The 24,575-nt window shown below is 40.1% G+C and overlaps 2 protein-coding genes and 1 non-coding gene across 4 annotated transcripts in view; 2 read left to right on the top strand and 1 right to left on the bottom strand.

Moving 5' to 3' along the window:
• Positions 1-1,015: 1,015 nt before the first annotated feature.
• LOC117819112 (STAM-binding protein-like A) lies at positions 1,016-18,052 on the bottom strand. Its single transcript, XM_034692342.1, has 10 exons — positions 17,910-18,052; positions 12,732-12,956; positions 12,287-12,362; positions 11,251-11,346; positions 9,210-9,588; positions 8,881-9,005; positions 5,729-5,866; positions 4,908-5,020; positions 4,083-4,182; positions 1,016-2,062 (listed from the first exon to the last, which is right to left on the bottom strand). Exons 2-10 carry the CDS (start codon positions 12,932-12,934, stop codon positions 2,006-2,008), a joined length of 1,287 nt encoding a protein of 428 aa, XP_034548233.1. The 5' UTR covers positions 12,935-12,956; positions 17,910-18,052; the 3' UTR covers positions 1,016-2,005.
• Positions 18,053-21,467: 3,415 nt separating this feature from the next.
• Positions 21,468-21,539, top strand: trnap-ugg. The gene has a single exon. It is a non-coding gene; the product is annotated as a tRNA-Pro (tRNA).
• A 1,647-nt stretch (positions 21,540-23,186) lies between these two features.
• The window catches only part of slc39a14 (solute carrier family 39 member 14), a 60,778-nt gene continuing 59,389 nt past the window's right edge, over positions 23,187-24,575 (top strand). The window contains exon 1 of one of the 2 annotated variants that reach the window (XM_034692339.1): positions 23,187-23,423. In XM_034692339.1, coding sequence (XP_034548230.1) covers positions 23,237-23,423 — 187 coding nt within the window. In that variant the 5' untranslated portion in view covers positions 23,187-23,236. The remainder of the gene's footprint in view (positions 23,424-24,575) is intronic. The other variant, XM_034692340.1, reaches the window with a different exon arrangement.

Raw genomic sequence — 24,575 nt, 5'->3', positions numbered from 1 at the left:
AAGTGACACCTGCTCTAATAATTAGATGATCTACTATCCTTTCTCTCTCTCTCTCTCTCTCTCTCTCTCTCTCTCTCTCTCTCTCTCTCTGTCTCTCCGACATGGTCTCAGCAGATGTGTGTCTGACATGAGTCTGGTCCTGCTGGAGGTTTCTGCCTGTTAAAGGAAGTTTGTCCTTGCCACTTGATTCAGCTATCTACTTTTAAGAGTAGGCTTCAAACTTTCCTTTTTGATAAAGCTTATAGTAAGAGCTTGATCAGGCTTTGACCAGCTCTCAGATATGCTGCTGTAGGCTTAGACTGCCAGGGGAACTGACACACTGGAATCCTGTCTCCCCCTGCTATCTCTTACTTTAACTCTCCCTGTCCCATTAAAGTTCCTAACCATAGACCTCTCTGGAGTCCATGAGCTCCCTTGTCTCGTAGGTTCCTCTGGATCTCTGCTGCTGTGGACGTGCCAGACTCCAGCTGCTACAACTACTACTATCCGTCTCACCACTATCATCTCCCTCTCTCTTTATCTCCCTCTATCCCTCTCTCCAACACGGTCTCAGCAGATGTGTGTCTAACATGAGTCTGGTCCTGCTGGAGGTTTCTGCCTGTTAAAGGAAGTTTGTCATTGCAACTGTAACTTGCTAAATGCTGCAAAGTGCTCTGCTCATGGTGGATTAAGATGAGATCAGACTGAGTCCTGTCTGTAAGATGGGACCGGATCTTATCCTGTCTTGATATTGGGTCTTTGTTAATAATAGAACATAGAGTACGGTCTAGACCTGCTCTGTTTAGAAAGAGTTTTCAGATAAAGTTTGTTGTGATTTGGAGCTATATAAATAAAGATTGATTGATTGAGATTACATGCTTTACAATGATGCCTGGTATTCCTACCATGTTTAGTTCAGTTTAAATGTTTAACTACTTCTCTCTGTTGAATACATTCCTTACTCTGTAAACACACTTTGAATGTGTACCTTGTTACAAACCGGACAAACATGACACAAAGAGGAATGCAGAACAAGTTAATCTACAATGAGTTTATTTTTCTTGGCATTTGATTCTTTGTAGGTTTTCTCACATTTATGGCTAATCATTTACTTCTTCTCTCAAGAGAAGGGAGCAAACAGAAACAGTTAAGAGGCATGAAACATAGTCAGGCAGTTAGTAACGTGTAGCAGAAGGTACATTCAGATTTCCTGTTGCACGTTCTCTCTGAAGCTCAGACACTTTTTAGAGGGTTTAACCGAAAGCTTCCCCCGAAGAAACACAAAGGAAGAATGAGGAAATAAAGACAGGAAGGTGATGGATCCATCATAAGCAGGGGGTTAAACTTCAACAAAACCCTTTAAGGATAAAGGATACCGTGGAGTGAGAGTGTTTGTATATAAAAATATAATACAGAGCAGTAGCTCTGCCTGCATACCTGAGTTACAACTGGCTGTTTTTTCTCTCGTCACTCAGAGCACTTCAACAGCTTATGAGGGAAACACAACGAGACGAAGGAACAACAAAGACTTCGTGATGCACAACAAACAACTCGCCGACATGAGAATGATCTTATCCTTGGCACTTAATCTCTCAGGCTGAACCAAACTTTGATGACAAACAAGGATTGGATTACCGGACACTTCACACAGAGACGTACATGTCTTTTAATAATGGCTGAAACAAATGGAACAGTGAGGATTATGAGCACACACTGACAGAGCAGAGGGGTTGAAGAGCCAGAGCTTCACCGGTCCATGAAGCGGGTAGAAGTTGTTTGCCTGGAAAGTGCAATAATATGTTGTTTTTTTCTTTAAGAGCAAAAAAAAAAAGAAAAAGAGTTCACAATGTCATCCCCCTTTGAAAACAATTAGAGTCCATAAAAATGGTAAACGCATCCGGCGTCTGCTCAGTGCCGTCCTTATAAAACAACAAGAGTGTTTTCTCCAGTTTAATGTCTGCAGTGTTTTTTTGTTTTTTTTAAAACAGTCTGTGAGTGTTCTGGTGGAGAAGGAATAACAACACGATCACCGCAGATCCATCATGGACACAGTGTCGTCTGTGATGTTGACGTGGGCTGCGTGCTGAGGAGGAGGAAGAGAAGGAGACAAGCATTAGAGTCTGTTTTTATGGATGAGAAAATAATAGAATGCAGAGCTCCCAACGTGCAGGCCTGCTCATTGTACCTAAAGTCTCTAAAAGTAGTATGGGAGGTCGAGCCTTCAGTTATCAAGCACCTCTCCTTTGGAATCATCTACCAGTCAGGGTCCGGGAGGCAGACAACCTCTCTACTTTTAAGAGTAGGCTTCCAACTTTCCTTTTTGATTAAGCTTATAGTTAGAGCTGGATCAGGCTTGGACCAGGTCTTAGTTATAGACTGCCAGGGGAACTGACACACTGGGATGCTGTCTCCCCCTGGTATCACTTACTTTAACTCTTCCGGTCCCATTAAAGTTCCTAACCATAAACCTTTCTGGAGTCCTGAGCTCCTTTTTCTAGTAGGTTCCTCTGGATCTCTGCTGTAGAAGTCCTGCTGCTGTGGATGTGCCAAACTCCAGCTGCTACAAATCCTACTATCTGTCTCCCCACTATCATCTCTCTCTCTCTCTCTCCATCTCCCTCTATCCATCTTTCCAACGCCAACACAGTCTCAGCAGATGTGTGTCTAACATGAGTCTGGTCCTGCTGCAGGTTTCTGCCTGTTAAAGGAAGATTGTCCTTGCCACTGGATTCAGTTATCAGGCCCCTCTCCTTTGGAATCATCTACCAGTCAGGGTCCAGGAGGCAGACACCCTCTCTACTTTTAAGAGTAGGCTTCAAACTTTCCTTTTTGATAAAGCTTATAGTTAGAGCTGGATCAGGCTTGGACCAGCTCTTAGTTATAGACTGCCAGGGGAACTGACACACTGGGATGCTGTCTCCCCCTGGTATCACTTATTTTAACTCTTCCTGTCCCATTAAAGTTCCTAACCATAAACCTTTCTGGAGTCCTGAGCTCCTTTTTCTCGTAGGTTCCTCTGGATCTCTGCTGCTGTGGACGTGCCGGACTCCAGCTGCTACAACTACTACTATCCGTCTCCCCACTATCATCTCTCTCTCTCTCTTCATCTCCCTCTATCCCGCTCTCAAACTCGGTCTCAGCAGATGTGTGTCTAACATGAGTCTGGTCCTGCTGGAGGTTTCTGCCTGTTAAAGGAAGTTTGTCCTTGCCACTGTAACTTGCTAAATGCTGCAAAGTACTCTGCTCATGGTGGATTAAGATGAGATCAGACTGAGTCCTGTCTGTAAGATGGGACTGGATCTGATCCTGTCTTGATGTTGGGTCTTTGTTAATAATAGAACATAGAGTACGATCTAGACCTGCTCTGTTTGGAAAGAGTCTTCCAATAATGTGTGTTGTGATTTGGCGCTATTTAAATAAAGGTTGATTGAATCATTGATTGAGAGCAGCTTGTGAAAAAAAAGAAGAAAAACATTTTTTAAACATCAACAGTGGCTACTACGAAGTATTTCCGTTCATTCGAGGCTGTTTTCCATTCATAAATGAGGCACAAAAGAGCACTGAGAGAGCACAGAGCTCTAATTGTGGTCTTCCTAAGAGCTAAGTGTCACAAAAGTTATAGTTTTTTTATCAGACTGGATCAGCAAAACTGTGCAAAACTAAAATCAATGCTGGCATTTTCTGTTCTTCCAGTTGTGCCTTGCAAACAATGACATTAAACTCATGATCATTACAATGAGAGGCAGGATTCATTATAGAATCTGTATCTACAAAAAAACCTTGTCTAGTCCCATTTATTGTTTGGACACTGATACTTCAAGCTACTTAGTGCTGAAATGACCCAGACTTGATAAAGGTTTAACCTAGTATAAAAATGTTTAAGTCAGGGCACCATTGGCCTACCAGTCTAAGCTTGCACCCCATAAACAGAGGCTACAGTCCTCGTCCTCTGCATGTCTTCCCCTGCTCTCTACTCCCCACATTCCCTGTCTCTCTCCAGCTTTCCCATCCAATGAAAGATAAAAATGCCCAAAAAACATCACTTTAAAAATGTTCCAGTTAACAAAAAACCTCCTGCATGGTCTCAGTAGAGATGCACTTACTGTAAATAGAGGGGGGTCTTTGCTGTGAGGGTGAAAGCCTTTCTGTTTACACGTGGAGATCTCCTCTGTTCCTCGATCTGTCAATCTGAAGTAGCCGATTCTGGAACAAACAAACACTGAGTCACACAGTCATACTTTAGAGTAAGATAGATTAAAAGATGGGTCTTTGGCGCCCGCTTAACCTGTGCAAGTAAGGCGAAAGGGTTAAATGCACCACAAAGTGTGTACATACAGAGGACATAGCACCTCTGTGTGCCGGTGTTGTGTGCATGAAATTAAATGAGCCATCATGCATTCATTTTGAGTGAAACAGGACCCTTTCTCTGCAAATTAACCCCACTGCAAAACATGTGCAGCCAGGCGCAATTAGAGGGACATTTTCAACATGTTTTCAGAGTTCATGGTAACTGAGCTGCAGTATTCATAAAGGTTTATAACGTGATCATGACAACAATCACCTGCACACCTCTGGAAGACTTTTTCTTTTTATCTGGACAAGCTGATTTTTTCACTCCAGTCAGTAATCTGGATGTAAACTTTAAAATTTGCATCACATTTGTTATGAATCGAATCCACGCTACAGTCCTGTGAGGATGAGAGCACACAGCACAGTTCTGCACAGCACAGAAAAGACCAGCTGATGGACCAAGAACTGGAGCCAACTGTGCAGATCTGCAAAACTTTGTAGGTTTGTCTGCTCTTGAATGTCATGAGCACAAAATGCTTTGAGAACATGACCTTCAGATGGAGTAGAAAGCGGATGATGCACAATCCTTGATGCTATTAGCAGCTGCGATCGATCCCTTGTGAAGGTTTCTGACTCACTCATTGAACTTGGGCGAGCAGACGATAGCGATGGCCTCCGGCAGCATCATCTGGTAGGAGCAGTGTGTGTGGAGGTCCACGCTGGACAGGAAGGCCGTCTGTGTGGGGTGAGTCTGGGACACACAAGGGACAGACTTCAGTGCACGTTTGTTGACAATATGTTTCAGTTTACTGGACAGGTTTGTGATTTAATACTTCATATACTCCGTATTCTACACCATTATTACAACATCTTCCAACAAGGCAGAAAACTCATTACATTTTCTATTTTCAAGGTTTGTTTTTTTCAAGTTTAGCTACATTTTTAAACTGTCACAGCACTGCAATACCTGCACTGTGTACATAGGCTGTTTTCAACTGGATTTTATTATATTTTTATTGTATTTTATATTAAAATTTTTGCTATTTAAGAGTTGGAAGAGAGAAACAGCATCTTGTTTTTCCTGTACGTCTTCGTATATATAGTGTAAATTGACAATAAAAACCTTTGAATCTTTAAATCTATTTTTGTTGATATTTTTTACTACAGGGGGTGAAATGTACTAATTTTAGATAATTAAAATAAAACATTCTGGAAGACATCTCACGACCCCCCCATTTGTGTCTCGCGACCCTTCAGGGGGTCCCGACCCACACATTGGGAACCCCTGCTTTAGGTCATAAAGAGACATCAATATTAATATTAACCAGTTAAAAAATCCTCACAGGAGCTTTAAAAAACTTCACCATTTCAAATTTCAGCGAGCTCTCTGAAGTAAAGTGATGCTGTTGCTGATTTGTTTGAAAAGGTGATTATGTGACAGTTGTCTGTCTTCACTCACATGTATCCAGCCGAGGGTGATGAGATCGTACTGGTCCTGTATGAGGAAGAGTTCCTCCTCGTTTTCTGTGTCACAATAGTCGGGTCCCCCAGACTGCTTTGGTACGATGACGTGGGTCACGGTGAACGCATTTCTCGTCTGCAAACAAGAAAAAGAGTTCTACTGATACATTTCTCAAAGTTAAGCAAAACACTTTCCATGGACTGAAGTAGTGATGTGTCGGTCCTGAACAAGCGTGCCGGACACGGCCCTGGTGGTGAGGCTTTCAGCAGTGTGACTGCCCCCTGGTGGCTGGCTGCAGTATAGGTCAAAAAATCCGTCTCCTCCATTCATTTGAATGGAGGAGCAGTCAACATTTAAAAAATAAATACACGTCGTATGAATGTTTCTCACATCAGTATTCTGTGGTGATATGTAGTTAGTATTTGACTGTTTTGTGTTCAAGTCCTCTTTTTCCTGAAAAGTTTCTTTTTCATTAGTTATTAGAGTTTAAAAAACGGGGTTTTACTTCCTGTTTCCTTTGATTCACAGCCGCCGTAGAACGAAACTTCAAAGGACACACAGCGTCCTGTGACATCACGCTGTAGGGCGGAGCTTATTACAGTGGCTTCACAGGCTCTGGCTGCACAATGGCGGCGCCCAGGAGAGGGATTTTTTGGCTTCAGAACCGTACAACGGGAAGAGGCGGAGCAACGCTGTCCATTTTATTTACAGTCTATGGTTGCGAACGATCCGGCTCTAAGAGCTGGCTCTTTGAAGTGAACGACGGGAGCCGGCTCCTGACTGGGAGCCGTATTTTTTATTTTTCTTGTCTTTTTCTGTTAAAGCCTCACGTGATTGGTCAAGACTAGGGATGTACATTTTAAATATTTTCCGTGATCCATCCATCCATCCATCTTCTTCCGCTTATCCGGGTCCGGGTCGCGGGGGCAGCAGTCTCAGCAGGGAAGCCCAGACACTCCTCTCCCCGGCCACTTCCACCAGCTCTTCTGGGAGGATACCGAGGCGCTCCCAGGCCAGCTGAGAGACATAGTCTCGCCAGCGTGTCCTGGGCCTTCCCCGTGGCCTCCTCCCAGTCGGACATGCCCGAAACACCTCCCCAGGGAGACGCCCGGGAGGCATCCTAACCAGATGCCCGAACCACCTCATCTGGCTCCTCTCGATCCGGAGGAGCAGCGGCTCTACTTCGAGCCTCTCCCGGATGTCTGAGCTCCTGACCCTCCGTGATCGATTTTTGGAAATGTTAAAGATCAATTATTGATTAATTGATAAAAAAAACATTACTATTCTTACGTCAAAAACAATGCCAAATATGTTGTTTTACCCCTAAATTATATTTTCTACAAACAAAATGCAAATAACTGACAGGATTGAATACAGGTACATGTTTGACACGCAGAATATCAACGATCAGGCTCATTAAAATATTCTCCGCGGACATAATCTTATAAAGTGAAGGCTCATAATACTAACAGAAAAGTACTTCAGACTCACAGTGTCCAGTTTTCTGTCTACTCGTTCTTATTGAGAAAAATAAACATGTGTATTCGGTCAGGTGTCAGCCGGGAGCGCAACCGGGTCATAATCAGTCCAGCTGCAGAAAAGCTCAGACGGCTCTGATGTTGCTGATCTGTAAACGTAGCGTACCAGAATTTCCCACCTGTCTGTTGCCTTCGTATCCAAAGGTGGGAAATGTCCTGTTTAAAGTTGTCAACCTTTGTGTCTGTGTTGTTGTTGGCAGCAGTTTTGTATTGATCCTCTTTTAAAAAGCGCACGTGGAGACCTGACGCGCAGCCGCAGCCGCCAGCTGAGCGTCTCCGCTGTGCGCAACACCTTTAACAGCTGAATCACTGAAACATGCTTTAAACTGAAAACACCTCCCTGATAGATGAGTGTAATATGAGACCACATGATGATTGTTCCACGTGACGGAAAATTGATAACAAAAATGTGTGTTTCAAGTAATTTCTTAACAATTAATTAATCGATAATCGATTAATTGTGGTCATCCCTAAAGACATATGGTGGCGTCTTGACCAATCACGTGTCTACATTGAGCAGAACGGGGAGGGGAGGGGTTACAGACACACACAGCACAGTGAGCACCAACAGGAAGGAGACGAGAGGGAGAACATGCACGACAGACAGAGAACGCACTGGAAAGGTGAGAAAACGAGTGACTACAGGAAAACACAGTAAACTTTAGACACATTGAAACGGCATAGACTCTTAAAAGGTAAAGTGTTGAAAGTGTCATCAATCAGGCTCCACAAAAAACCTGCAAAGGCACATTAGAAGTGTCTGTGAAGGATCTCAGTCCTCCAGGTCATGGACATTAGAAGTGTTTATCCATCAGTGCAAGAAGTGAAGAATAAAGACAGTGAAGGGAACCTGCTGTTAATGAAGGTGTTTCAAAGTTTATAAATAATATACATGCAATTAGAGATTGGACCTTTTTGTCTAATTGTGAGGGGTCTTATTTTTGTACTTTATATTTAATTTTTGTAGCACTCTGCTCCATGTTGAGTATATAAATAAAGCCTTTAAATAATACACATTTGATATAATGTATGTTTTTTACATTAGTTACTCATTTGACATATAATTTAACAATATTTTAGGTAATACATTAATTTAAAAAAGAAAAAATCTGAGGAGCCACTTGGGAGCCGAAAGAGCCGGCTCTCTAAAAAGAGCCAACTCTTTTGTAGTGAGCCGAGCCAAAAGAACCGGCTCTCTAAAAAGAGTTGGAATTCCCATCACTAGACTGAAGTGACCGCGCTCTAACTGGTAAATAAGAAACGCTGGTGACAAAAAGGCGAGGGAGCTTCAAAGGTAACCTGAGCAGAAAAGTATTCAATCAGAATAAAGTTGAGCAGCTCTGGGACAGTGAGTGTGAGATTAAGTCCTGGCCCTGTGGCGTGCGAGGTCAGCTGATGTCTCCGTTCCACTCACAACATTCCTCACACGCTCATCGGAGTCTGAACAGGGAACTCTTTCTGTAACTCTCTCAACTTATCGAATCCAACGCTGCAAATTCTAACATCAAAAACTTGTGAAAGCTTTTGTGAAACATCTCTCCTTCGGGCTTCCTGTAACAGATCGATCCCGAGCGGCCGCATCAACACAGCCGCTCTGTTTCAGAGTCTTACCAGTTTGCCACACAGGATGCCACAAGTTTCTACAGCTCGGCTTGTGTTGGACTCGGCCAGCCTCAGAAAGCTCCGGCACAGCTCAGCGGGGACAGCCAACTGCCGCAGGGCATCCACCATTGTATCTGCAAACAGCATGTAGAGGAGTCAACAAAAGCTGAATGCAAAAGTTAGCTTCTCGTCTTGTTCTGAGGCACGGCATGGTTTGAAATTAAGTAGGTCAGGGGGACAGAAATCAGCTCAGAAGAATAAATACTTTAAAGCAGGAGCAGGGCAGTATTTAAATCCTCTGAGGGCCGGCCCCTCGTGGCAGAGGAAGATTAACTCACTGTTGTTCCCGGGGCTGACCAGAGAGCCCGGCTTCAGCGAGCGGTCGAAGGTGGGCGGGCCGCTGGTTGATTGAGGGCGGGGGTATTGGTTGTTGCCGGTGAGGTCCCCTGGGCTCTGGGGGGCGGAGGGGGAGACCGGTGAGGGGCCTTGGATGCCTGGGATGAGGGGCAGATCAGGGGAAGGTGTAGCAGGGGTAGCAAACTCCAAGAGCACACGCTGACGCTCCTTCTCCAGCTCCTGGCGGCGTATCATCGCCTCGAAGGCACTGAACTGCTCCTGCTCCCGCTGCCGCCGCTGCATCTCCGCCACGCGTTCCCGCTCAGCGTCCAGCGCCCGCTGCTTGGACTGCTCCTTCGCCATGGCCTCGTCCTCCTCTTTCTGAGGGTACAGAGAACACGTCAGACATGTGAAAGTTAGAACAGGTGGGTTCTGTTTCTGAGTATTGGTTTTATGTGCAGGAGAAAGGCGATGAATTAAAGACACGTGAAACATTAAACTGAAACGGTTTGAGCTGGGGCGGTTTAAGAAAGGTCAGTCATTATTTAAAAACACTGGGAGTTACAGTCTTCACTCTGTGACCCAGTCTCAAGACTTATTTTTGCTCTCTGTCCCCAGAGTGCTTCTTGAAATGGGGAAAATGAGTCTTAGGTGCGCTGCTCCTGCAGGATGGACTCTGCTGCAGGAGGATTCAGGTCTGAGTGAGCTGGTCTCTTTAAATGTTTTAAAAGCAGACTGAAGGAGCTGGAGGAGAAAGCATCAGGCTGCAGATGCTTTGGCTGATGATTATCTGTAATGTGATCCAAGAGATGTTGACAGACGATTGTTTAAAATCGTTATATGTTATCTGATTGTAGCTTTGGTGGAACCAGATGCGAGGTGATGAGGCTCTCCTGGTTGAATACATTTTAAACAAGATTTAAATAATGATAATAATAATAATAATAATAATAATAATAATAATGAATTAATAATAATAATAATAATAATAATAATACATGAAACTATATATATCTCTTTATTATTTTATTATACACAGATATATATATATATATATATATATATATATATATATATATATATATATATATATATATATATATATATATATATATATATATAATAAAATAATAATATATAATAACAATAATTAAAAAATATATAATATAATAATAATTATATATATATATATATATATATAGATAGATATATAATAAAAATAATAATGACGATAATAAATAATAATAATAATAATAATAATAATAATAATAATAAATTAAAATAAAAAGAATGAAAAAAATAGAAATGAAAAGAATTATAAAAATAATAATACATATAATACAAAAAAATATTAACAATATTATTTATTTATTTTATTATAATAATAATTATAATACTTTTGTGTATAGCACTTGTCAATACAAGTTAAGTGTTTCACAAAAACAGTAAAAGCAGAGAGATAAAATGTTAAAAATTAGAATAAATTCATAAAATAAAAGCTTTGTTATAAAAGGTGTGTCTTGAGTAGTGAAATCAAATTAGGGATTGATTCTGCAAATCTGATCTCTTCTGGTACAGCAAGCAAAGCACTGCCAGTGGATCTCAGACTGTGTCCTGGTTCTTGGGGGTATAAAAGTTCAGAAATATACGGAGGGGTGAGTCCATGTTGTGCTTGAAACGTGATTAAATGTATCTAAAAATCTAAAGAAAGGAAACAGTCATCAGACTTTGGCAGTCATGGGACAGAGAAGTTAAACCAGGTGCACAACGGCCTTTCTCCTGCACTAATGGAAACACTCAGCGTGGTGTGTTCAATGACAATAGGAGCATAGAGACGTTAGATCAATTTGTCTTTAGAATTAGCCCTTACTTACTATCCTCTACAGAAGGAATTGATCCTGAACCCTGCTCTGTTCAAAAGCACCAGATTGCATTAACAGAAAGAGTTATTATGTTAATAAGTAAAAGTATTAAGAAGGAATTCATCCAAACATTTTAACCATTAAAGGTTTCTTCAAGCATCAAAATGCACAAAGGTTTTACCTTTTTGACGAGGTACTGTGCATACTCTTGATCAAATCTCTTCAGAAGAGATTTTTTCAGAACCTCTGCCTGAGGAAACGCCACGTCCTTCAGTTTCTGGAGACGGAGAGAAAGTTGAGGAAACATGTCAAACATGGATGGGTTACTTGTTGTCAGACTTTATATTTGAACATATACAAACAGATAGTATAATTACTTTCAAATCACAAAATATCACAACACTAGTTCATATCATATTGTTTCTAACATAAGTTCTATCTCATTTCAAAGATCTTGGGAGGTTGTACTTTTCTTCTATCTGTCAGGCAGCTATGACAACCCCTACCTTCATCACTATAGAGACATGTTCTGATATATTTGACTGTTTTATACTGTTAGCAGTATACTGTTAGTGTTACACTGTTAGCGTTACACTGTTAGTGATATACTGTTAGCAGTATACTGTTAGCGTTACACTGTTAGCGGTTTACTGTAAGCAGTATAATGTTAGTGTTACACTGTTAGTGATATACTGTAAGCAGTATACTGTTAGTGTTACACTGTTAGCGTTACAGTGTAAGGGTTACAGTGTTAGCATGACACTGAGTTACAGTGTTAGACACTCATAGCATAACACTCTTTGTATAACACTCTTGCGTTACACTGTTAGTGTTACACTGTTAGTGTTAAACTGTTAGCATTATACTGAGTTAGCGTTACATTGTTAGCGTTACACTGAGTTAGGGTTACACTGTTAGCGTTACACTGTTAGCGTTACACTGTTAGCGTTACACTGTTAGTGTTACACTGAGTAAGCGTTACACTGAGTTAGCGTTACACTGTTAGCGTTACACTGCTAGCGTTACACTGAGTTAGCGTTACATTGTTAGCGTTACACTGAGTTAGCGTTACATTGTAAGCGTTACAATGACATATCGTTACACTGTTAGTGTTACACTGCTAGCGTTACACTGTTAGTGTTACACTGAGTTAGTGTTACACTGAGTTAGCGTTACACTGTTAGCGTTACACTGTTGGTGTTACACTGTTAGCGTACCTTTAGTGTGTCCTTCTTCTCAGGGATGTTTGCTGTTTTGTAATCCCGGTGCTTTGGAAGTTTTTCTATAAAGAGCCTGGGGGGAAAAAGGGAAACATTTGTCATTATTCACAGATGAATATTTGTTTACTCCTGCATGGAGTATTCAGATAAATTAAAGATCCTCTGGTTGATTAACTTTCTGTAAACAGACTCTGCACCTGCCTGCTCTTTGTCCATCTTTTAAAGTAGAGGAGCACATGTTGGCATCATTCCGTTGTTCACTACTGATTGAAATAAGTCAGGAAACACTTGAGTGAATCCTGAGAAATGTGTTTGTTTTTCTTTGTTTTGTTTGCTTGTGTGAAAACCCTCAAAGTAAACAACAACAAGCAGATTACAATGAAGAGTAAAATGCTTCAATGAATGTTCCAAATACACCGCAGAGCTCATTACAAACACTCACGTGATGTATTTATTGTAAAGGACGAAGGCGTGCTCGATGTTGCCCTCCTCTGTGTACACGTTAGCCATGCGGATCATCTCCATGCCGGAGCGGAAGTAGCGGCGCGGAGGAACGTCGTCGTTCACCTCCACGGAGCTTCCCTTCTTGGTCAGAGCTCGGACTCGCTCCTCCGGCTGCAGGCTGACGTCAGTGTGGTCCGCCATCACGGCAGCTCAACCTGGAACACTGGAAACAAAAGAGAGTTTGAGGATGAAGGTTATAAAACTAACAGAGTCTGATCTTTTGACTTCTTGCAGCAACTTTTGATAACTTCATATTTAAAGTTCTCCTGACATGTGAGACAGGAGCCAAAGTCACATGGAGGTGAAGTGGAGTACGAAGTGGAGATGTCACTCAAACGGTTGTCAAGCTACATTTCTTTCAGAGATACGATCTTGAAGTACCTGCTTTAGATGTCCTGTATTCTTTCACACTCTGTTTTGCTTCTGTTTTGCATGAAGTCAGGAACAGCTCTTGTTAGTGTTGACATTAGACACTGGGTCAATGTTTGTTTACTTTCTATGTAGCCTGACAAATAAACCAACAACCTGATCTGAAAACTGAAAACAGTAACAACCTGCACATCAAGTTATCAGAGGGGAAAGTGCAAGAGTGGTCTTTAGATTAACTCTGATATAAGCAGAGTGTGATGGAAATTGTTTCCCAACTGACACTTCTTTATCCTAGGCGTGTCATCAAGCTTTTAATTTTTACTGTTGTGGGCGGCTGCGGCTCAGTGGAAAAGTGGGCTGCCTCAGAATTTGAAGGTTTTGCAAGAACTCAAGAATCCTTGGGGGGCTTTAACAGCTGCTTTATTACAAGTTAGTCGCCGAATCCAACAGTAAAACAAGATGGAGAGGATTTCCAGTTGGATTTGAGTTTTTATTTATCATGAAACTGTTCATATATTGATAGAAAACTGTCTCTAAAATATCAGTCATACCTACATTCAAATGGATAGGGTGATACTCTGAATGAACCAGATATCACACATGCACACTTAAATCTTCAGAGTGTTATCCTGTATTATTACCCGGCTCTTTTACTGATCTTCCGGCTGTGTAAGTTGCTTGATTCTGATTGGTCAAAACCCCTTGACTATGGTTATCAACTTTCACAAACATGAGCAACGCCAGAGGCAAACTGATCACACGTCATGTCAAATCAATCCACAGGGAAAAAAGTTAAGGTACATTTTGCTTGTTGACACCAAGCGGCAACCTCCAGTCTTAAAATATGAAGCCCATGCTGAAGTGCTAAAAACTGCAGTTCATGGAGCGTCCACTAGAGGCTGGCTCCAGAAGTACTGGAAACCACATACACACCCATTCAAAGGAGACGATCTTTACAGCAGAAATAAACATGTTTACAGCCTGGTAAAAAAAAATTTTTTAAGTCTGAATAGCTCGTTTCTCTACCGGCACACACTGTACCGGGACAAATTATTTTATAACTCAGTGTTTTAGAAGATATTACACCTACGAGTATTGCCCAAATAAGGGCATAGCTGACTTGACTGACAGGCGGGCATCCTGTAGCTGTTAATGAAAAGGCTAAAGGCCCGCCTCTTTACCTCACAGTAGCTCGGACAAAGTTAGGTTGAGTTCAGAATTTCCAATATGGCACCTACCGACGATCGGCTTCAAAACAGCGCTTCAGAAACTGTTTACATAAATAATCTTAGATCAATAAAATCATCATTTCTGTGTAAGTTGCTTGATTCTGATTGGTGAAAACCCCTTGACTATGGTTATCAACTTTCACAAACATGAGCAACGCCAGAGGCAAACTGATCACACGTCATGTCAAATCAATCCACAGGGGAAAAAGTTAAGGTACATTTTGCTTGTTGACACCAAGCGGCAACCTCCAGTCTTAAAATATGAAGCCCATGCTGAAGTGCTAAAAACTGCAGTTCATGGAGCGTCCACTAGAGGCTGGTTCCAGAAGTACTGTAAACCATATACACACCCATTCAAAGGAGACGATCTTTACAGAAGAAATAAACATATTTACAGCCTGGTTCAAAAAACTGTTTAAGTCTGAATAGCTTGTTTCTCTTCCGGCACACACTGTACCAGGTCACATTTTTTTATAACTCAGTGTTTTAGAAGATATTACACTTATGAGTACTGCCCAAATAAGGGCATAGCTGACTTAATTGACAGGCGGGCATCCTGTAGCTGTTAATGAAAGGCTAAAGGCCCGCCTCTTTACCTCACAGTAGCTCGGACAAAGTTAGGTTGAGTTCAGCATTTCCAATATGGCACCTACCGACGATCGGCTTCAAAACAGCGCTTCAGAAACTGTTTACATAAATAATCTTAGATCAATAAAATCATCATTTTTGCTGACGTGTTTGTATTTTAAGTTAGTATCCTGGTAATAAGCATCAGAGTCTGAGTCTTGTCTCACCCTGTCCAGATTCTATTTCCCATAACTACCTGCTAACTACACATTATCCCTCACTAAACAAACAGTGTCTCTGTCTTCTCTCCCTACAACTGTGACTGAGTATCTTTAGAAAAACAATCCCTCTGCTGAGGCGGCTCATTCAGTATGACTCTGGGTTTTCTACTCTGTCAGTGAAAACGAAGACAAATGTGAGAGGGCCAACTCAGCACGCTGACTAACAGTCAGGAGGCTCGCATTGATTCTGTCATGATGAGCCGGAACAGAGAGGAGAGGACAAAGAGTTAATAGTTGAGCTGTAAGAGGTGTGGCTCTGATAAGAGAAGAGAGGAGGCGTGAGCTGTGAAAAAACTTTACCTTTATTTAAGATTTGTTTTGTGCCTTCAGTCGAGCACATTTATGATACTACATAAAGAAAAAGATCACTTCCATTCTTCTTCAGGAAAATATTTATTCTACCTTCTTAATCTTCTCAAACTAAATCAACAGGCAGTGCAAACAGCTGTTTCCTCTAGCTGGTGTTGTTATCTGTGTTCCTTTACTGCTAGTTAATCGTCATATCAGTTATTGTGACATGAATTACAGAAGCTGGGGACTAAATGTAAACCAGCTGCTACAACTACTACTACTACTATCTGACTCACCACTATCACCTCTCTCTCTCTCTCTTCACCTCCCTCTATCCCTCTCTCCAACTCGATCTCAGCAGATGTGTGTCTAACTTGAGTCTGGTCCTGCTGGATGTTTCTGCCTCTTAAAGGAAGTTTGTCCTTGCCCCTGTAACTTGCTAAATGCTGCAAAGTGCAGCAAACCTGGTTCAGGCTTGGACCAGCTCTTAATTATGCTGCTACAGACTTGGACTGACACACTGGGATCCTGTCTCCCCCTGATATCTCTTACTTTAACTCTCCCTGTCTCATTAAAGTCACTAACCATAGATCTTTCTGGAGTCCCTGAGCTCCCTTGTCTTGTAGGTTCCTCTGAGTTGCTGCTGTGGACATCCCAGACTCCAGCTGCTACAACGACTACTACTACTATCTGTCTCACCACTATCATCTCTCTCTCTCTTCATCTCCTCTATCCCTCTCTCCAACACGGTCTCAGCAGATGTCTGTCTAACATGAGTCTGGTCCTGCTGGAGGTTTCTGCCTGTTAAAGGAAGTTTGTCCTTGCCACTGTAACTTGCTAAATGCTGCAAAGTGCTCTGCTCATGGTGGATTAAGATGAGATCAGACTGAGTCCTGTCCCTAAGATAGGACTATCTTCAGATAACATTTGTTTTGATTTGGTGCTATATAAATAAAGATTGATTGATTGAAGTAAAAGTGAAAAGTGAATACTTCTACTACTCCACTAAGTTATATTTTCAGAATCAAGATTCAACATCCAAAATAGACTGACAACTTATAAAATATCCCACACTTATACAGTATATTGTAGTTTATGTTAACCCTTCATTACTCAGCTATTATATTGAGGCCACATACATCAGTAGCTTTAAAAGTGGACACAAGGCTGTGCTCTAACAGTAGTAGTGTCAATACAACACACAAAGTAAGAATGGGAATTTCAAGCATTAATACTATCTGACAATTGATCAGATGTTTGTTTTTATTTCAAAGAACTTCTTCACAGAACTTTTGGACAATGGACAAAGTCTGACAGACCCAAACCTGTTCCACCTGTACCTGGCATCAATGTTTTCTTCTTCTATTGTTTTTAATTGAGAGGGTGCTAACAGCTTTCAAAAAAGGGGCTACAGTCACTATGTGCCAGTTTTACAACATTAAAGTAAGACCCTAGTGACAATAATGAACAAAATATATTTTACAGGTATGAAAATAGTCCCGTGAGTTTTTGATTATTATTATTTTTTAATTAAAGCTCCTGTGAGGGACGTTCTGTTTGTGTTGACTTTGGTGCCCCCCTGTGGACTAAGTGATCTTGCTTATTTTATCCTGTACATGTGTAAATTATATTACCTCCTTCTGCTTTTAACTAACAGTCAACTATTTCACTCATTAAGAATAATTTACTTCAGAAAAGTTTTTTTTCTTGACGTGCTGTCAATCACCCCATCTGACACCTACCCTCTCACAGCGATTTCAGGCTCTAAAATAACAAAACAGAAATGATAAATACCTTTTCTGACAATCTTGTTTGCTTTTCTAGGTCATAAAGAGGCATCACTGTTAATTTCAGTCCATTTCATGACCACTCAAAAACTCCTCACAGGAGCTTTAATGATTAATTGAATAGTTGAAATGATGGCTAACTTTTCCTCCTAATTGAAACTTAATATTTTAAGTTGCTGATAATATTTTGAACAAAGATAATATCAGAAGGACAGTAGTTAAAGCTTATTAAATATGAATAATCTGATGGATACTTTGAAAATGAACAACTTTTAGCTCACTGTCATTCAGAGCAGTGGTAGATAAGACATATTGACACTCTGTGGGTCGTTTAAATGTAAATCACTTAAACACACATATTTACTTTCATCTTATTATCATGTGTTTAGTCATTCACTCCACTTGCATGCTCATGGAGTGCCATAAAACAGTTCTCCCTCCCCGGGATGAAGTCATCTAGCTCGCCCAGTCACTGATCAATGTTTCTCAACGAGTTCGCGTTAGCCGTGCTAACTTAGCAAAGCTAGGTTTCTTTACGAGTGTAAAGACTAAGAATCAAACAACTATTAAGTTACTTTATCTTCATTCTTACCCGATCGAGCTGTTAACCGAAGCTCCCAGAGGCCTACATACAGCTGGATCAAAATGCGATCAAATAACAGGGTCCTAAACCAGACTGCTACTGTGGGCAGCGCCTTCAGCAGCTCTGCACTTCCGCAATCAAAACCACTTCCGCATGACGTGTCGTGACGTCAGGGGAGAGAGATATCAGAATCAGAATCAGAATCAGAATCAGCTTTATTCGCCAAGTATGCTTGAACACACAAGGAATTTGACTTTAGTAAACTGTTCTCTCTTTGTACAAGGCATAAGAGTAGGAATAAGAATAAGAACTACAATAAAAAATAAAATGAAAATATAATAACAATAACCTTAGCTATAAATACAAAGAAACAACAAATAGCTTGACTAATATGTACAGGCTAAAATAATATGATAAAGTGCAGTGGTGAGTTGCAGAGGTAGTTTTACATTATAAAATAGAAGTTAAATAATACAAAAAATAGAAATATGGAATTCTGCTTGAGAATTGTTGCATTGTATATCTACATGTATATTTACAGAGAGTATTTATCTGACAGGTATGACACTGTTATGGTTTAGTGTTCATCAGAGTGACAGCCTGGGGGAAGAAACTGTTCTTATGGCGGGTTGTTTTGGCGCACAGTGATCTGTAGCGCCTGCCGGAGGGGAGGAGTTTGAAGAATTTGTGTCCAGGGTGTGAGGGGTCAGCGGTAATGCTCCCTGCCCGTTTCCTGGCCCGGGACCGGTACAAGTCCTGGATGGGGGGCAGGTCGAGATATCGAGATGCATCCATAGACTGTATAATACATTTGACACCCACAAGTCCAGATTTAGTAAATCTCACCATGAGAATGCAAGTACTACATAGACACCTTAAAAAAAAAAAGCAGCATGCAGATTTAATTCAAGATTTATTAAAAGAATAAAAACATTTGTAACATTTTGAACACTGTATTATCATTATCTTTGCCATATTACATTATGTTATATTATATTATTATTGTAACTACAACTCATGGTCATAGTACATACCCATATTTATTTTTATTTATTGCTTAATTCTCATTACCAACCATAATCACACCATGTCAACCTGTCACCACTGAAGCATTTTTAATACTGCCTGTAATTGCTTCTATTTAATCTAAATTCCACTGTAACATTGTATATATCTAAATTGTATTGTATTCTAGCTTTATTTATCTTTTTTATTTTTACTTATTTTATTTTTATTTTACTTTATTTTACTTATTGAAACTTCTTCTTGATTGTACTTATCTCTGGGTTGCTGTATCAATAAAGTAATATCTTATCTTATCATTTAATGACACTGATTAACTCTTTATGTTTATATTTCTGTCTTTTCCATTTCCTGTGTTGCATTTTTTCCTTTGAAAAATATCTTCTGATTTTGAGTTCTGTAATTTATCTATTTACTCCTTAAAACATACTCTAATATACAGTATGTTATGTAGTATGTATGCAATGATTGTCATGATGTATGGATTGCTTTGCAAAGGCTTCAAATACAGTTTTTCTTAAAAAAAAAAAAAAAAAAAAGATGGTTTGCAAAGTAAATGGTCATTTTTTAATGTTTTTCTCTTTATAGAGGTTGTATTCAAGTGGTATTTACTTAATGTAAATTTAAGTTGTATCTGTTTATCACTATGGTACAGGTCTGAATTATTTACATTGATATGTTTTAAAATACAAATAGTTCCAAGGGATGATTAGGGTTAGGGTTAGGATTAGGATTAGGGTTAGGGTTGTGATTAAGGTTATGATTAGGGTTAGGGTTAGGTTTAGGATTAGGGTTAGGGTTAGGGTTAGGGTTAAGGTTAGGATTAGGGTTAGGGTTAGGGTTAGATATAGGATTAGGGTTAGGGTTAGGTTTAGGATTAGGATTAGGGTTAGGGTTAGGGTTAGGGTTAGGGTTAGGATTAGGGTTAGGGTTAGGGTTAGATATAGGATTAGGGTTAGGGTTAGGTTTAGGATTAGGATTAGGGTTAGGGTTAGGGTTAGGGTTAGGGTTAGGATTAGGGTTAGGATTAGGGTTAGGGTTAGGATTAGGGTTAGGGTTAGGGTTAGGGTTACTATTGGGGTTAGGGTTAGGGTTAGGATTAGGGTTAGGGTTAGGGTTAGGGTTAGGATTAGGATTGGGGTTAGGGTTAGGGTTAGGATTGGGGTTAGGGTTAGGGTTAGGATTAGGGTTAGGGTTAGGATTAGGGTTAGGGTTAGATATAGGATTAGGGTTAGGGTTAGGTTTAGGGTTAGGGTTAGGGTTAGGGTTAAGGTTAAAACCATAACCAAACTCAAGCAAACAGAACCAGAACCAAACTCATGCAAACAGAACCAGAACCAAACTCAAGCAAACCGAACCAGAACCAAACCAGCCAGAACCGAGCCAACACCGAACCAGAACCGACCCAGAACTGAACCAGAACCGAACAGAACAATGCAATATCTCTTCACTACTTGCGCCAGAACCGAACCAGAACCAAACTCAAGCAAAAAGATCCAGAACTAGAACCAAACCCAATCAAACAGAACCAGAACCGAACCAGAAGCCAGCCAGAACCGAACCAGAACCGAACCAGAACCGACCCCGAATCGACCCCGATCCGAACCAGAACCGAGCCAGAACCGAGCCAGAACCGAACCAGAACCGACCCAGAACCGAACCAGAACCGAACCCGAACAATGCAATATGTCTTCACTACTTGCGCCAGAACCGAACCAGAACCGAACCAGAACCGAACCAGAACCGAACCAGAACCGAACTCAAGCACAAAGATCCAGAACCAGAACCAAACCCAATCAAACAGAACCAGAACCGAACTCAAGCAAACAGAACCAGAACCAAACTCAAGCAAACAGAACTAGAACCAAACTCAAGTAAACAGAACCAGAACAAGAACCAGAACCAAACTCGAGCAAACATTATTAATGTCCTCAGGTTGTCATTGAGAAAATCAGATGCCTCAGCTCTGATGGGCTGATCTGATTTCTCCTCTCAGTGAGTATTTGCCCGCTCTTTGAGAAGAACCCTAACCCTCTCTGAAGCAACAAATGAGGCCACGATACACAGCCTCCCCTTCATCACCTGTATCTCTTAACCTCACATATGATTGGCCGCATGGCCGCCATGCTGACCAATCAAAACAAAGTTCTGCTGTGAGCAGAGCTGGGGCTGAGCACTGAGAGAGCTAAGCAGCGAGCCGGCTCTTCTGATTCTCTATAAAACATCGTCTCTCAGAGCCGCAGCTTTTGATCATGACACATCACTAATGTGATTAATCTGTGTTACAATTATGAGGGGGGTCCTTGAACAATTTTCTCACCTGTAAGGGGTCCCTGGCTCCAAAAAGTTTGAGAACCCCTGCTTTAAACAGACCGACCAGGTACGAAGGTAAGGTAAAGGGCATCATGTCAGAGATGATTAGTTATGTCCTAACTTATTGTCAACGACTGAAAAGCAGATTCGACCTTATAATATAAAGACTTTGAGGGATGATACGTCATACAGTTTATGCTTGAAATCTCAGTTTTAAAATATCGGAGGTATGGCTCGTTGGTCTAGGGGTATGATTCTCGCTTTGGGTGCGAGAGGTCCCGGGTTCAAATCCCGGACGAGCCCTTCAATTTGCTCGAGGAAACTACAAATGTGTTCATCTTGTTGTTCACTACTGTCGAATCTTCAAAGGCTCACATTATTACATGTCAGCCAAATTAACTGTATCTGTGGGAATAACAATGCAATATCTCTACACTACCTGCTCCTTAACTTTGACATTTGTTGGTCTCTCTTAATCCTCCTATGAAGTATAATTATGCACAATATGCACACACCTATACAGCATATCTAAGATAAGATAAGATAAGATATTACTTTATTGATCCCCCGGGGGGGAAATTCAGTTGTTACAGCAACCCAGACATAAGTACAATCAAGAAAGAAGTTTCAATAAGTACAAAATAAGATAAAAAAATAAAAAAATAAAAAAGATAAGTAAAAAATAAAAATAAAAATAAAACAAAAAAATAAAAACAAAATAACATAACAATAAATAAAATAAAATAAAATAAAAATAAGTAAAATAAAATAGATAAATAAAGCTAGAATACAATTTAGATATATACAATGTTACAAATGGAATTTAAATTAAATAGCAGTAATTACAGGCAGTATTAAAAAATGTTTCAGTAGTGACAGGTTGACATGGTGTGATTATAGTTGGTAATGACAAATTAAGCAATAAATAGAAGAATATTTGTATGTAATATGACCATGAGTTGTACTTAGAATAGTAATGTTATTTAACAAAATATAATATAGCAAGATAATTATAATTATATAATACAGTAATAGCAAGATAATTATATAATACAGTAGAAGTTCAGGATGGGATGATGGAGTGATGGAGTGTGACAGACAGAGCAGGGATGTTATGGATCTGTTCATGGGGGGGGGGGTGTCAGTGGTCAGCATGGTCTCAATGTACTCACCCAATGCGGAGCGCTCACAAAACCTCCACCCAAAATCAAACCCCATGGGATGGTGCGTCCCTCAGGCTGTGACAGGCAGACACATATTTAGCAGCTAGAGGAGCTGCTGACCCTTCCCCCAGGAGAACTGACAGTTTCTCTTCTGGGGTTAATGTTGGGAAGTTTGGTACCATTTTAGTAATGTCCCTGTAGTGGGCATCTCTTAGAGAAGAGAACTTGCTGCAGTGGAAGAGGAAGTGCATCTCTGTCTCTATGTCCCCTGTAGAGCAGTGAGCACAGAGACGCTCCTCTCTGGGCAGCCATGTCTGTCTGTATCTCCCTGTCTCCATAGCCAGCTGGTGGTCACTCAGCCTGTATTTGGTCAGGATACGTCTTTGTTTTGTATCTCTGACACTGTACAGATATTCAGATAATTTATAATCACGGTTTAGGGTCAAATAACAATTCATTCTACTTTGGGTCTTTGTTTGGTTTCTCCAGTGTTCTAAATACAGATCTTTGGAGTGCTTTGTGATGAGTTTAATTTGGTTGTGTTTTTTGGATCAGTGCTGATTGGAGTCTGGCTGATTAGCTTCCTCACCAGCTGACTAAGGGGACAGTTTTCAGGGTTCAGCTCTTGGATTTTTAGTGCTTTAAATTGAAGTGAGTCTTTTGGGCTTAAATTTAGATGGGTCCAAAATTCTCTGTTATTGATGGCAGCCTTGCAGTACCCTCTGTTCACCGCATGGGGGAGACACGGCCCTCTTTATAAACGGGTGAACTGTCGACGTCACTCGTGAAGATGACCCCTCCACATCCTCCACGCGCTGCTCCTGTTGTGAGGTTTGAATGAGGAGACGACAGAGAGGAATAAAGAGAGGAACCACCGTCTGTGAGGGAACAAGTGAACGTACCGGAGGTTACCGGCTCCGCAGGTGTGACATTCACTCTCCCGTGACTCCTCCGGTGACTAAAGGACGCTGCTGTTCAGGAGAGTTGACGTCAAACCTGGTTTCTGCTCCCACAGCATCACCGGGTAAGCTAACTGCTACAGAGACACGGCTAACGTCCCTATCACTGTAATAACGGTCCCTTATACTCTGTTATTAACACCTTCATGTTTATACACACCTGGAGCTGCCTCACCTTTCAGCCTGACTATCTCAGCTGCGTAGTTAAATCAATGACTTCCTATTGAAGCTAATCTGATCTGGCTAAAGCAAGTTAGACTAATTAACTGTGTGAGAGAGTTGTTGATTTAATCGCTTGACTTGATGTCGATTTATTCACTCATAGGTAATCAGTTAAGACAGATAAAGGTGTAATTACGTAAGTCCAAGCAGAATATGTAACAATAACAATAGCTGAGGTAGTGAATGCATAATAAACACACAAACCAGTCATTTAAGAGGTATAACACAGAGCTGGTTAGCTTATTACATGGCTTATTACATATAGACACACGTCTGTTATACCAGTGTTGAATACCGTTCATAAACTGTGTCCAAAGACAACAAATAAATGGGCTTATAATTAAAATAATCATGGTTACCATAAGTCATAGCATAGAAAAAACAACATGGCTTAGAGCTTATCATATGAAAAAAAGAACTTGCTATTATTACACTTTTATGATCATTGTTTTAATTATTCTATTTTTATTCTATCTTTTTCTATCTTTCTTTTTGAATTATTGTCCTTTCTTTATCTTTTCGATTTTATTTATTTAATTGATTGATTATTTTTAATTGATTTAATGAAATATTTAAGCATTTTATTAGTATGCAATCTTTTTAATTTAAAGATATATATATTTTCTATTTTGTTTAATTGAGTGATTTTATTTTAATTGATTAAATTTCATTTTTTTATTTGACTTTTATTCTATCTCCTTTTTTAATAATTTAATAATTTATTTCTATTTTGTTTTTTATTCCTTATTTTTCTTATTTTATTTCTCTTTTCATTTTTATTAAATTAATCTTATTTTAATTCATTAAATTCAATTTTTATTGACTTTACTTTTATTCTATCTCCTTTTTTAATAATTTAATTATTTTTTTTCTATTTTGTTTTTTATTTCTTATTTTTCTTATTTTATTTCTCTTTTCATTTTTATTAAATTGATCTTATTTTAGTTCATTAAATTGAATTTATATTTATTTTATTTTTATTCTATCTTCTTTTT

The sequence above is a fragment of the Notolabrus celidotus genome, chromosome 9 (genome assembly GCF_009762535.1).
Source record: "Notolabrus celidotus isolate fNotCel1 chromosome 9, fNotCel1.pri, whole genome shotgun sequence".
Taxonomy (NCBI): Eukaryota; Metazoa; Chordata; class Actinopteri; order Labriformes; family Labridae; genus Notolabrus; species Notolabrus celidotus.
The sequence above is the reverse complement of the archived record's forward strand: the minus strand, read 5'-3'. Positions and strand labels throughout refer to the sequence as shown.